At 47.3% G+C, this 13893-nt stretch overlaps 1 protein-coding gene across 1 annotated transcript; it reads right to left on the minus strand.

The window, feature by feature from the left end:
• Positions 1-10: 10 nt before the first annotated feature.
• il22ra2 (interleukin 22 receptor, alpha 2) lies at positions 11-13695 on the minus strand. The gene is made up of 6 exons (XM_026309110.2): positions 13611-13695; positions 12608-12728; positions 11437-11618; positions 11135-11277; positions 1469-1626; positions 11-915 (listed from the first exon to the last, which is right to left on the minus strand). Exons 1-5 carry the CDS (start codon positions 13672-13674, stop codon positions 1477-1479), a joined length of 660 nt encoding a protein of 219 aa, XP_026164895.1. The 5' UTR covers positions 13675-13695; the 3' UTR covers positions 11-915; positions 1469-1476.
• Positions 13696-13893: the final 198 nt, after the last annotated feature.

A 13893-nucleotide genomic window follows, 5' to 3' on the forward strand; every position in this document is an offset into this window, starting at 1 on the left:
GCATGAAATGGCAGGTTATGTGTATTACATGATACAAAACAAGCAGAAGATATGACGACAGCAGCATTAGGTGCATCAGTTGCTCAGATATGCTCAGAGGATAAGAGAAAGAATGAACCACCGAACAGTCTGTGGTTTTTATTTCTATTTGTGGTAACAAATGCCATTGACATGATACAGTCTCTGTGTTTGTTTTTTTTATGTGAATGGTGTCAATTTCATGCTTCACAGAAAAACTGTGACAGTTTTTCAGTTTTAAGAAAGCTCTGCTAAAAGACTGGACACGGCCTGAGTATGGCTGTGCCGGAAGGAAAACCAATTATGTGTAAACTTATGTAAACTACATTTCAGAAAATGTTTCCACTATCGGGGAACGAGCTGAAATGTAAAGACCAAATAAATAAAACATGTTTTCTCAACACCTTTGGGTGTTTGAGTTTCTATGTAAAGTGCCTTGAGATGACTTTAATGAATGACAAATAAATTGAATTGAAAAGAATTGGGAAAGCTGAGCTAGGTATTAGTTGATATTTAGCTGACAGTCCACTCACTAGATTTCACTGGATGATTTCTCACTAATTCACTGATAAAAGCAAAAGCTGGTAGGTGGAAACTTGAATTATTTTGTCAAATTCTTTCCAGTGAACTTTCATGCAGAGGTAAATCAAGGTTCTTCTGCAGTGAAACAGTGCAGTTACAATTTCCTGGAGACTGAAATCATTCTGGTCAAATGTCCTGTTCAAAGTCAGGATACCAACACAGTCCAATCCACATGACAGGTCCTTCAGGCTTTAAGTAATAAAGTGCTTCACTTCTATTGGCACAGATACATGTGGCTGCAGCCGTCGAGGTAGCGATGGATATTTAAAACTGACGGATGACGAGTCCAGTCATTCAGTGTATCATGTAATTTGTCTACAGCAAAGAAAAGACAATAGAGAGGAGGGAGAGAAAGACAGAAAGATTAATATACATAGTATAACTGTCAGGATTGTATTATCAAGGTTTGACACGTCCGTATCCACAGATCTAAAAATGGTGAGGAGGGTGGGGTGAGCTGGGGTAATTATAGTCATTGTGGAGAAACTCTCTCACTTCGATTTCACCTGCAGGAGTGTTATTTTTCCCTCCCTCTCTGTCTCACTGCCTCAGGCGATTGTTATTCGACAGCTGACACCTGACTTTTCACTTGGTAATCTTTTGTTAAAACATAGAGGTCACCTTTTACTCACAGCACAGATGCAATTACACAAAGCAGATACTTGCAACATTTTCTCATGGGTGAAGTAGGTTTTCACTGCAGCAGGATGATTTGTTTTAGTAAAAGCTGCAGAAATACAGAAATTACTCTTATTTCAACAAGCTGGTATGATTAAAGGGGGACACACAGGTTCAGGAGACATGACGCAGTAGTTAGCATGTGTGAGTGTGTGTTTGTTTGTGTGTGTGTGTGTGTGTATAGTCATACCTGTGTGATCAGTGCATGTTGACACATTTCAGAGAGCTACGAGCACTGCTCTTGGCCTGAAGGGGGATCATGGTCTGGGCTTGGAGACAGTACTTTGTCTTGTGGTCCAGCTCTTTCAGAGACAGCTTGTTAAAGCAGCAGTCCATCTCATAGACCTTCTGAAGAGGGGGGAAGAGGACAGGAGGCAGTGAGGCAATCAGTTATAGGAAAAGGTTTTATGTTGGACTGTGATGCTAAGTTGTACGTAACATTAACAAAGGGCAGTTACTTAACATTTTGTACAATCTGACATCAAATTCAGCCTTGAAGCGGAAATGGAAGGTTTTTTTTGTTCTTCTTTTTTGTTGATGTCGTCATTGTTCTTCTGCTGCTCTTCCTCTTCCTGTCCCTCTTGTTCCTCTTAACCTTCCTGTCGTGTTCGGGTCAAATCTGACCGATTTACAAGTTAAAACACTCATAAATTTTGTGTTTTACATCTGATTGCCTCAAGGCCTTATGATATCCTCCACACTATGCGCTTGAACATATAAAAGTGATGACCACCGCTTTCATTGAATTTTGAGTGTTTTAATCAACCTTGTTACACCTGTGGTGTTCCCGGTCAAAAGTGACCGCCATAGGAAATGAATGGGTATCCAGACTATATTCATCCATCAGACAGAAAACATCCCCATACACACCACCCCAACTCACTTACTCACTCATTCACTCACTCCACTCTCTCACTCACTCACTCACTCACTCACTCACTCCACTCATTCACTCACTCACTCCACTCACTCACATTTCAGACCGAACAATGTCTTTTGCAGGTACACATCTCTTTCCCATGCTTTTGTGCCTATCCCCCACGTGAACCACACCTTCCAGACTAATCAATGTATCACCTTCACACAGACCCCATATATATAGCTTGATGTTTGCCTTGCACTCCTTTTACTCTGAGTACAATGAGTAGGCGACTGACCAAGCCGTAGGTGAATAATCGACTTTGTAGTCGTGTGTTACTGGCCTGGCCCTTTAAGAAGGTGGGATTGTGGGTAGTTTTTTTGTTGTTGTGTTAGCGGGCGAAGGGGAGGGCTCTCTCTCTTCAGAAGCCGCAGGAGATGAGCCACGCCACAGGAGCCGTATTCGAAGTTAGAAAAGCCGCGGCTATTACTCCCAGGTTAAGTTGTTATCATTGTGGTTTTGTGGTGCATGTTGTTCCAGGGAAGAGGTAAATAAAGTTGCATGTAGTTGGACTTCGCACCGCCTCCCGTGCCTACTTCATCTCCGACCGATAGCCCGGCCTTAGTATACATATTAGTAGCGTGTTACCAGCTACCACGAGCTACAGAAAGCCGATCAGCCTTCGTACCACGGTAAGAAGACAACTGAGAGGGGAAGAACGGTAACACTGGGGGCTCGTCCGGGATTCGTCGGTAGCGAGTCGGAGATCGAAAGTTTTGACGGAAAAAGAGAAAAAAAAAAAATGGCGGCACCCACTCCCTGGGATAACGACAACGTGGACATTAAGGGACAATTGAAGACAACAGAATATAATGTGAGCACAAATCCGTTTTGGTTAGACATGACTGGGACTGCTCGAGCTAAAATGAGCCCAACCAAACTGGTTGTGGACTATAACGGTAATAAAACCAACCCGTTCCTGGCTACTACGGAGCTAACTACACCCGCGGGTAACAAGCCTGGCCACAGACAGATGCTGCAACAGGGAGCGACGTGGCAGCTTACCCCACCACCATCGATATGCACGAACCCTTCTTGACACCAATCATGATGACTGATTGTCAGTCTATGGCAGCTCGTCAAAGTGAGGATGTGTCACCGACACCCTTTGCTCCTGAGCAGGACACCAATGTAAATAACGTTGCCCAGACCTGTTATACAGCCGGGAACTGCCATTGTTCCACTCCCAGTGTTGCTGCACAAGCACAGATTACACCGCACTCTGTACCCTATGCTAACACCAGATATGCCGTGCTAGCTCGAGGTTGTGACCAGCCCCTGCTCCACGATGCAACACGGCAACAGATAAGGGAGCTTGAACTGAGTGACGGTGGTCAACCCGGCCCGAGGCGAGCACTGTCAGTACCTCGCTGCTATCCCACACCCCTTGTGCTTGGTGACTACTACGACGGTAGTGATGAGGAATGCTACAGTACTAAGGAGAGGATCCCAACGTTGCAACCAGGGCAGTTTGATGGAACAGGGTCATGGAGAGACTTTATTTACCAGTTTGAAACATGTGCGCGAGCTAATAACTGGACTGAACCGACTAAAGCCGTCCAACTTAGATTTGTCCTGACGGGTGCAGCCGGTGCTATCATCCACAAAAACCCTAAGTCTGCTCATTGGAGCTACGACCGCATTAAGAGGGAGGTTGACGCTGCATATGGGCCGCATTCAGAACATGCTGTGGCCATAGGAATCGAGTTAAGACGGCGAGTAAGAGAACCGGGTGAAGCCCTGCACACACTCCGAGACGACATCTATGAAAAGGTGGCTATCGTTTATGGTGACCTCACTGAGTTGGAGCAGGACCGTGTTAGTGTGGAGATCTTCACCAATGCCATGGCAGATGCCGACATTATTCAAAGACTACTAGAAGAACAGCCCTGCACGCTAGCCAGAGCTTACGGCATAGCCCACCGGTATGAAACCACGAAGAAAGCGGCCCAGGCTGTAACACGGATGATGCGTCCTGGCCTGGGCCCCCGGAGTTCTGCAGCAAGGACAGCTACAGCGATCGAGGAAGTCCCGGTAACTGTATATGAACAGCCAAAGCGTACACCGGCAACGCCTCACCAGCAACACCGGGGGGCATCACAAGCTTGCCAGCAGCGGTTTAACAAGGCCGAGTTCCAAAGGGGTGCATCTGGGGAGGTCGTCTGCCATAATTGTTCTGGTGTGGGGCATCTACAAAGACAGTGCCCTTCCCCACGCCGCCCCCCACGGAAACAAGGGGGTTTTATTTTGAACCCACCGCCTGACACCAGCGAACTGATCGTTTGCAATAGGAGCCAAGAGGAAGAGGTGTCCATTCAGATACTGATACATGGGTTACGACTTTGTGCTCTATTGGATTCGGGGGCCCGAAGAAATGTGCTGCCATTACATCACTTCAACGCCCTCCCAGCTCATTCTAGGCCCCCCATACAGCCAGCTACGGCCAGGGTCCTGCAGGGGATAGGGCCTGGGGGTTTAGCTGTCCTGGGAGAAGTTGTACTGCCAGTCCAAGTGGGGGGTGGAACAACTGACGTGAACTTTATTATGGCAGAAACAGCCGAAAGCACGGAAGTTATCCTGGGGCACCCGTTCCTGCAACAGTCCAATAACTGCCTGGACTATGGCCGTAACGAGATAACCCTTTTTGGGGAGCAGGTGCCCCACTACGACCCCAGCGGCCAGCCTGTAACTCACCTGGCACGAGTCGCCCGCACAACCACCCTGGAGCCAGGTCGCGAGTACATGGTGCCTGGTTTCTTCCGCCCCCGATGTGCTGCCAGTGGGGACATGATGCTCAGTCCTACCAAGGCGTTCATTGAGAGACATCACGTCTTGGTGGCGCGCTCTGTCGTCCGACCCCAGCAATCTACAATGATCCCTATCCGGGTTTTTAACCCAGGGGCCACACCCGTTACCTTGAAGAGAGGAGCCGCCGTCGGTGTTATCCAGCCTGCCCAAGTATTGGGGATCTCGGAGGTCCAGCCTGTCCAGGTCTCTGTCCCACCGGAGCACATTAACTCTGTTTCTGTCCCTATGCATTTGCAGGCCCTGTATGCCGAGAGCTGTCCCAGCCTGTCGGAGGGTGACCGTCACAAGCTAGCCCGCCTGCTGCAGTCGTATGGCGATGTTTTCTCCACCGGTCCTGCTGATCTTGGGTGCACCAGCATTGTGGAGCATGATATCCAGACCACTCCAGGGCCTCCTGTGAAACAGCCGCCCCGCAGAATGGCCGCCGATAAGCAGTCACCGCAGACCAGCAGCTACAACAAAGTCTCGACGCAGGTCTAGCTCAACCCAGCAATAGCAGCTGGGCTGCACCAATTGTGATGGTGAAGAAGAAGGATCATTCCCCCAGGTTATGTGTGGACTATAGGCCGCTAAATGAACGGACAATAAAGGATGCCTATCCGCTGCCACGAATCCAGGACACTCTCGACACACTGTCTAATGCCAGGTACTTCAGCACACTCGACTTAACCTCTGGCTACTGGCAAGTGAGAATGACACCTAGAGCTCGCAAAGCGGCAGCCTTCTGTACTCGTAAAGGACTTTTTGAATGGAATGTGATGCCCTTCGGGTTATGTAATGCCCCAGCCACTTTCCAGAGACTTATGGACCGTGTCTTAGTAGGGCTCCAATGGGAGACTTGTTTAGTGTATTTGGATGACATTGTGGTGTTGGGGCAGGACAGCACCCAAATGCTAGAGCGGTTGGAGCAAGTTTTCACCAGGCTGCGACAGGCTAATTTAAAACTAAAACCACCCAAGTGTTGTCTGTTTCGAGAGGAAGTGGCCTACCTGGGGCATGTAGTTTCTTCCAGAGGTATCGCTACTGACCCCCAAAAGACCCAGAAAGTCAGAGACTGGCCCACACCTAGAAATGTGCCTGAGGTCCGGCAGTTCGTCGGGTTAGCCTCCTATTACCGTCGCTTTGTGCCACACTTCGCCAGTATAGCCAAACCTTTGCATGAACTGACGAAGAAATATGCCCGTTTCAACTGGACAGCTGAATGTCAAGGAGCGTTCGATGAGTTAAAAAGACTGCTGACATCGGCCCCTGTCTTGGGCTACCCCCTCGATGGTGGAGAAATGTTTCTTGACACAGACGCTAGTGACTGTGGGATCGGAGCTGTTCTCTCCCAAGTCCAAGGGGGTGAGGAGAGGGTGCTAGCCTATGGGAGCAGGCGACTGGCAGCCGCAGAACAAAACTACTGCACAACCAGAAGAGAGCTCCTGGCAGTGGTGGATTTTACTTCCAGCTTTAGGCAGTATCTGCTTGGCAGACCATTCACTGTTCGAACCGACCACAGCAGCTTACGCTGGCTGACCAGGTTGAGGGAACCTGAGGGACAGCTGGCACGGTGGCTAGAAAAGCTGGCTGAATATGACTTTAAGGTTGTCCACCGACCAGGTAATGTCCATCAGAATGCAGATGCACTCTCCAGACGGCCGTGTCGGGGTTCCTGCGCCTGCACCATACCGGAACCTGGGCCTAGTAGTGACCAGCGCCAGGACAAGGCAGTACAGTGTGATCCATGTGACTATCTCACACCAGTTCCACCTCTCACGTCCACCCCAGGGCAACATCTAGTGGGGGTAGTGAACACAGATAGCAGCAGCACTTCAGCCTTCCCAAGCATACACCGAGTGAGTGACTCACCTCAAACTAGTCTGTTCCAAGGTTGGACACTAGAGCAGCTCAAAACAGCCCAAAAGAACGACCCCGATATTGCACCAATCTGGCAGTGGGTGGATAAGGGGGAGGGCCGACCATGCTGGAATGATATAGCCGCTTGCAGCCCAGCTACTAAAGCCTACTGGTCCCAGTGGAAAAGACTATACCTGAAAGATGGAATATTACTAAGGAAGTTCTTTTGCAAGGAAGGCAGGACGTTTTATCCTCAAATCCTCCTGCCTCACACCTTACGTAAGGCTGTGATGGAGCAAATGCACGATGGCCCCGTCGGAGGCCATTTTGGAGGGGAAAGGACTTTAGCACGCCTTAAAACAAGGTACTATTGGTACAACATGAGGGACGATGCGACATTGTGGTGCCGTTCATGCACCAACTGTGCTGCTAGGGCCCGGCCTAAGAAAACGGCACAAGCAGCCATGGGCACGGTGCGGGTGGGAGCACCTATGGAAAGGATCGCAGTTGACCTCATGGGGCCTTTAAATGAGACAGAGAGACATAACAGATACATATTGGTCGTACAGGACTATTTCAGTAAGTGGGTGGAAGTGTATCCAGTTCCCTGTGAAAAAGCCTCGACAGTGGCTGAAAGAATCGTTTCAGAGTGGGTGTGCAGGTATGGAGCCCCACACACCTTACACAGCGATCAGGGCACTAATTTCGAGTCGGCGGTCTTTCAGAACATGTGTGAATTGCTGGGCATCAAAAAGACGCGCACAACACCTTTCCACCCACAATCGGACGGGCAGGTGGAACGTTTCAACGCCACCCTACAGAAGATGCTGGCCGCTACAGCAGAGAGGTGTCATTGGGACTGGGATGTAATGCTCCCTTATGCAGTTATGGCTTACCGGGCTACCAAACACAGCTCCACGGGCCTAACACCTAATATGATGTTGTTGGGTCGTGAAGTTACAGAGCCAATTGACTTAGTTGTTGGTCTGCCACCAGGGGATAGGAGTACCAGCTCCCTACCAGATTATGTCTTACAGCTCCGGGAACGGTTGGAGCTCTCCCACCAACTCGCACGAGAGGCTCTGGGGAAGTCTTCAGAACGTGCCAAGAAGCAGTATGATAAAAATATCTGCCAAGTTCAGTATCCAATCGGGGCCGCTGTGTGGCACCTGATTAAAGGCACCAAGAGAGTGAGGAACAAGGTACGGAAGTTTTTGCCTGCCTACGAAGGCCCTTATTTTGTTGTGGGCCTTCTGGACGACCTAGTGTACCAGATCAAAAAGGGGCCAAGGTCAAGGGTTAAGGTCGTTCACCACGACAAGCTGAAGCCATACCTCTCCAGGACCCCCTTGGACAGCAGCTGGGTCTGTCAGACCACAGGTGCATCGACACCACAGGAGGAGCCACCCCCTTTGTCTGACGAAGATTCCGACACCGAACTTGAATCTCTTCGGTTGTGGGGCATCTTCCCCGACGCCGAGGACCCCGCTACAGGAACCAGTGAGGACACTGGTTCCCTACTACCTGTTTCGTCCGGCGCCGGTCTACCTCCTACCAATCCTGCGCAGCCCCAGGAGGACGGGCTGACACCCAACATCCTGCAAGGGGGGGCGCCCTTTGCCCTTCACATCTCCTCGAAGGGCGCAGAGGGCCAGACGACCGCCTGACTTGTATGGTGACTGGATCGGTCATTAGTCACCACAAAAAAAAAAAAGTGTTTATATGCCGATTTGCTTCCATTGTTATTGTTCAGTGAGCTACAGGTTATGATCTATACCGGGGGGGGGTCTTATGAGCCGATGGAGTAGCGGGTTGCTAAATATTGATGTTAATTGTTTGTAGCCTTTGGCGAGCTAAATGGCAAGAGGACATTCCCCAGGCGTAAGCTAATGCCGTTAACCCACTGTTTGCTCCCAGGTTGTCGACATGGACTTCTATGGACACATTGCTGAGGGGTTTGAGATTAAGGGGATGTAAAATTATTTTTATGTTGAGCTTTTGTGGACATTGCACAGTCTTCCTGTGTTATGGCCGGTAGAGGGAATTGTTTTGATTTATAGTGTCCTTGTTAATTTGCCATGTATTAATGTGCTGGAGTGATGGTAAGGGATTAATCATCATCCAGAGTGGGGGTAGTGTTACTGGCCTGGCCCTTTAAGAAGGTGGGATTGTGGGTAGTTTTTTTGTTGTTGTGTTAGCGGGCGAAGGGGAGGGCTCTCTCTCTTCAGAAGCCGCAGGAGATGAGCCACGCCACAGGAGCCGTATTCGAAGTTAGAAAAGCCGCGGCTATTACTCCCAGGTTAAGTTGTTATCATTGTGGTTTTGTGGTGCATGTTGTTCCAGGGAAGAGGTAAATAAAGTTGCATGTAGTTGGACTTCGCACCGCCTCCCGTGCCTACTTCATCTCCGACCGATAGCCCGGCCTTAGTATACATATTAGTAGCGTGTTACCAGCTACCACGAGCTACAGAAAGCCGATCAGCCTTCGTACCACGGTAAGAAGACAACTGAGAGGGGAAGAACGGTAACACGTGTCATATGACCTTCGGCCGTATGTTTTGGACACTCGGGTGAAGAGCGGGGCAGAGCTGTCAATTGATCACCACCTGGTGGTGAGTTGGAAGCGGGACAGACTCCGAATGCACCATGTTTTCCACTTCCATTGTCGACGCGGTGGCTAGGAGCTGTGGCCGTAAGGTTTCGGGTGCCTGTCGCGGTGGCAGTCCCCGAACCCGGTGGTGGACACCGGAGGTAAGGGATGCCGTCAAGCTGAAGAAGGAGTCCTACCGAGCTTGGTTGGCTTGTGGGACTCCCGAAGCAGCTGACGGGTACCGTCGGACCAAGCATGCTGCAGCGCAGGCGGTGACGACGGCAAAAACTCGGGTATGGGAGGAGCTCGGTGAGGACATGGAGAAGGACTACCTGTCGGCCCCGAAGAGATTCTGGCAAACCGTCCGGCGCCTCAGGAGGAGGAAGCAGTGCTCCACCAACACTGTTTACAGTGGAAGTGGACTACAAAAGCTTTGGTGACTGCTCTTATTCAACGGCGCCAGCACATTCACCGCACACCAGCCTCTGCCAGTCTGGTTAGGAGTGTGCAAGCCCCAGCCCCATCCGCTCACCTGGCTGCTCTCAGCCAACAAGGACAAGGGCAGAAAAGGAAGAGCTGTGAGCTCTGTGCCCTTAGAGACAACAAAACAAGCCTGAGATGCTGAAAATGTGATGCCTATGTTTGCAAGGCCCACTCTGACCTGAGCGTCACATGCATGCGCATACACGTACATGCGCACATACACGTGCATGCGCACATATACACACGCACACTGAAAATGTGATGCCTATGTTTGCAAGGCCCACTCTGACCTGAGCGGCAAGTGCACACGCATACACATACGCGCGTGCATGCGCGTGTGCACATACACACACACGCACACTTCATGTTGAGTTTGGTCTTTGGTTTTCCATTTATTTTTTACATTACATGTTCATTTTGTAATACATTTTAATATTTCAATATATAGTATTTGTATTTTCATTGCAGTTCTTTTGTGTCTAATTCTATAAATTCATGTTAAACACTACTTTGAGACATTGTTCACAGCTAAAGAATGTTGAATAAAAATTTGGTGGTGAAAAATGGTTTTTGTGCTAATTTAAGAGCAGTTAAAACAGACCGGTCAATTTTGACCGGGAACACTAAAGTAAGGGGCAGGAGGTGAACACGACAGGAGGGTTAATTTACTTAGTACTGCTAAAGGTAAATTAAATGTAGTTTCCAATGTACACATTGAAATACTACATTTATTGCAGGAAGAACCTGTGTGTGCACTGTGACTGATTTTTTTTTAAATGAACTGGTCAAACAAAGTGACACATTTGTAGATGTCACCTTGCAGTCATGTGATGGGTGTGTTTAACTAACCCATTCATAAACACACATTCATACAATATGGGCTTAAATACATGCAGGGCTAAAGAATAGCAGCTAAAATAATAGCTCGACTGTACTTTGGTCTGTTGCTAAGCTTGGCTGTGCAATTTCTCAGTATCTATTCAGCAATTGTCACATTTAGGTCACACATAAACGCTTCAGTGCAAATGAAAAACCCAAATATTATTATACAGTTCTCTTTTCTAAATAATAGTAGTCAATTAATGTGAACTTTTAGATACATAACTCAGAGCGTTAAACAATAGGGTGACAGAGGCATGGCATGCTGTTTAAATCAAACGACTGTGTGTGTGTGTGTGTGTGTGTGTGTGTGTGTGTGTGTGTCTGTCTGTCTCTACCTCTTCTCCACTGTTGTGTATGAGGTAGATCCTGTAGTGCAGATTGCTGTGTATCTTCCGGACGAGCACCCGTGGGGGCTTCACGCGGACCACAATCCCTTGCTCCGTGATGTTGAGCTTCAGTGCAGGTGGGCTGATTTTGGCTGCAGAGAATGTGAAAAGAATGTGATGTGTTTTTACATTTCTGTGTCTTTAATTTTAAGGAAGTGAAACATCAGGTAACATCAGACATGTTCCTTCAGTAAATTAAACAAAGAGACAAAGAGAAGAGGATGCAGATGAAGAGCTGTGTAAAGACTCACAGTCCCAGCGTGGACTGAATCTGGGGGAGATGGCCCAGGCTGATTTGCTGGAGGGTGGGGAGACAGCGTGCACTCTGGCGTAATACCACTCTCTGAGGTCAGAGGTCACAGTGCTGAGGTCACACTGATGCTTCTGAATCCCCTGACAGCCGTCCACATCCAACCACTCCGACTCACCGTAGCTGAGGCGCAGAAAGAGAGAAGATACATCAAGACATGAACAGGTCTGTCTTCATTTTACTCTGTGCAGTCACAGCGGGAAATAGCACTCAAATATTTCCATCCATCCATCATCTGTACCTGCTTATTCCTAACCAGGGTCCCAGGGATCTGCTGGAGCCTATCCCAGCTCTCTTTGGGTGAAAGGCAGGGCTACACCCTGGACAGGTCACCAGTCCATCTCAGGGGTACATAGAGACAAACAACCTCACACACTCACACTCACTCCTATGGGCAATTTAGAGTCACCAATCAACCTGACATACATGTTTTTGGACTGTGGGAGGAAACCAGAGGAAACCATGCAAGCACAGGGAGAACATGCAAACTCCACACAGAAAGGCCAGGTTGCGAACCCAGGACCTTCTTGCTGTGAGACGACAGTGCTAACCACTCTCCACCATGCTTCCCTCATTCAAATATTTAACTTATGTAAAAGGAGCAATACGACAGTTTAGAAATACACTCTTAGAGGTATAAGTCCTTTTAATTAAAGTACAAAAGTATCAGCTTTAAAATATACTTGAAGCACCAAAAATAAAATATAATATAAAATGCCCCATTTCAAAACCATGCAGGTTATATCATCAGATTATCATTATTCATGCATTAATGGGCACTTCCATGCTGAGCTTATTTAAATTCTTTTACACGCTGCTGGGGAGTTTGGGGATTTTCTGCAGCATCAATTAAATCTTGCTATATTTTAACACATTTTTGTAATATTATTATTAGTAATCTCAATCATCAAGATAACTGTTAGTAAAGGAAAAAATAAAAAGTATAAAGTATATTTCCCTCTGAAATGTAGTATTACATAGTAAAAAAAAATGGAGACACGCAACAGCACAAATACCTCAATACTGAGTAAATGTACTTAGTTAACTGGAGTAGTGAAAATTTTACTGCACATGTATAATATATTGTACTGCATATGTGTGTAATATCTCACATCTTCCACTGGATGTAGTACTGCAGTGAGGTGCTGTTGGTGGGTGGAGTCCAGTACAGAAAGGTTCTGTAGTCCACAGAGTCAAACCTCACCTGGACAGGCGGAGTGAGCATCTCTGGAACTGAGGAAGTTATTGATCAGTTACTGTGGTGGTTTATGAGTAGATAAGAGGGTCAATTAAATCATAAAGAATAAGTGATTGGTTGGTTAGTGACTTAATACGGGTGTTTATTATACAGCTGCTCCTCAGAAAAGAACAAAAGCATCATATAAATCATCGGACAGTGAAGCAGAAAAATTTAGAAAAATGAAGAACAATTTGCTCTACAGCCACGACTCCAACTGGAAAAATAAAGGCACAGTCCAGGTACATACAGGAGCAACCCCTGCACCAAAAATTTAAACTTACTCTCATGAAATCTGTTAAAACAGATCAAACTGAGGAGAAATCAAACCGTTTTGTTCACACTGATGTAGATCTCCAGTTGATCTATTACATCTGTCTGCTCAGAGCCAGGACCTTTTCTTAGAAACTGCACACTGCAGCTTCATCAGTGTGATACTGCTTATGTTTTCAAACCAGGGATGTTACACACTCACTCACAAATTACACTCTTTATTTTTGATTCCTGACCACAGATCTCGTTCTGTTCCAGGTCAGTCTTCCACTATTTAACATCTTCCTTGTTTTTTTTTTTCTCTATAAACAAACAAGGTTATTCAAATCACTTGTATATTAATTTGCTATTATATTTTATCCTGTAATGTTACCACAGTGTGACATATTGTTTCAGTAAATAACACATCATTCTGATAAGGCTGAAAATGACTGATGTTGTCAGAGCATTTACAAATCAAACAGTGACACAAATAAAGCATAAAGTGTGATCTGAGAGGGAATCAGGAGATTTAGGGTGACACTGAACAGAATAAAGTCAGAGTTAGTCAGACAACAGCATCACTAACCCACATATATTAGAAGTTAAACTATATTAGCTGTTACCTTGTGCTGTGACACAGACGCCCAGGGTTCCCAGCAGCACAGCTCCAAGCAGCGGACAGGTCATGATGCTGTTGTTGGAGGACCGTCAGGCAGCCACACTGGACTGATGCTCCTGGCAGCACTGCCTCCTTTAACATACCCTGCACTTCCCCTTTTACATTGTATGTGATGAGCATTTCTGGTGTTTATAACACGAGACACTGTTACATGGCTTGACATTATACGTTTTCTCTTTTTTACAGAAGTAGGTTTCGTGCAATTTGTCTGTGAAAGGGTTCATAAC

Source organism: Mastacembelus armatus, chromosome 15, assembly GCF_900324485.2.
Source record: "Mastacembelus armatus chromosome 15, fMasArm1.2, whole genome shotgun sequence".
Lineage (NCBI taxonomy): Eukaryota > Metazoa > Chordata > Actinopteri > Synbranchiformes > Mastacembelidae > Mastacembelus > Mastacembelus armatus.

Bases quoted from the DNA above. Each gene is read 5' to 3' on its own strand.
- il22ra2 (XM_026309110.2), bottom strand. From the start codon at position 13,674: ATGACCTGTCCGCTGCTTGGAGCTGTGCTGCTGGGAACCCTGGGCGTC. The intron at 11,619-12,607 runs GTGAGATATTAC...TCTGCGCCTCAG, and splicing joins TACTACATCCAGTGGAAGAT to CTACGGTGAGTCGGAGTGGT. The intron at 1,627-11,134 runs GTAGAGACAGAC...CCCCCTCTTCAG, and splicing joins TACACAACAGTGGAGAAGAG to AAGGTCTATGAGATGGACTG.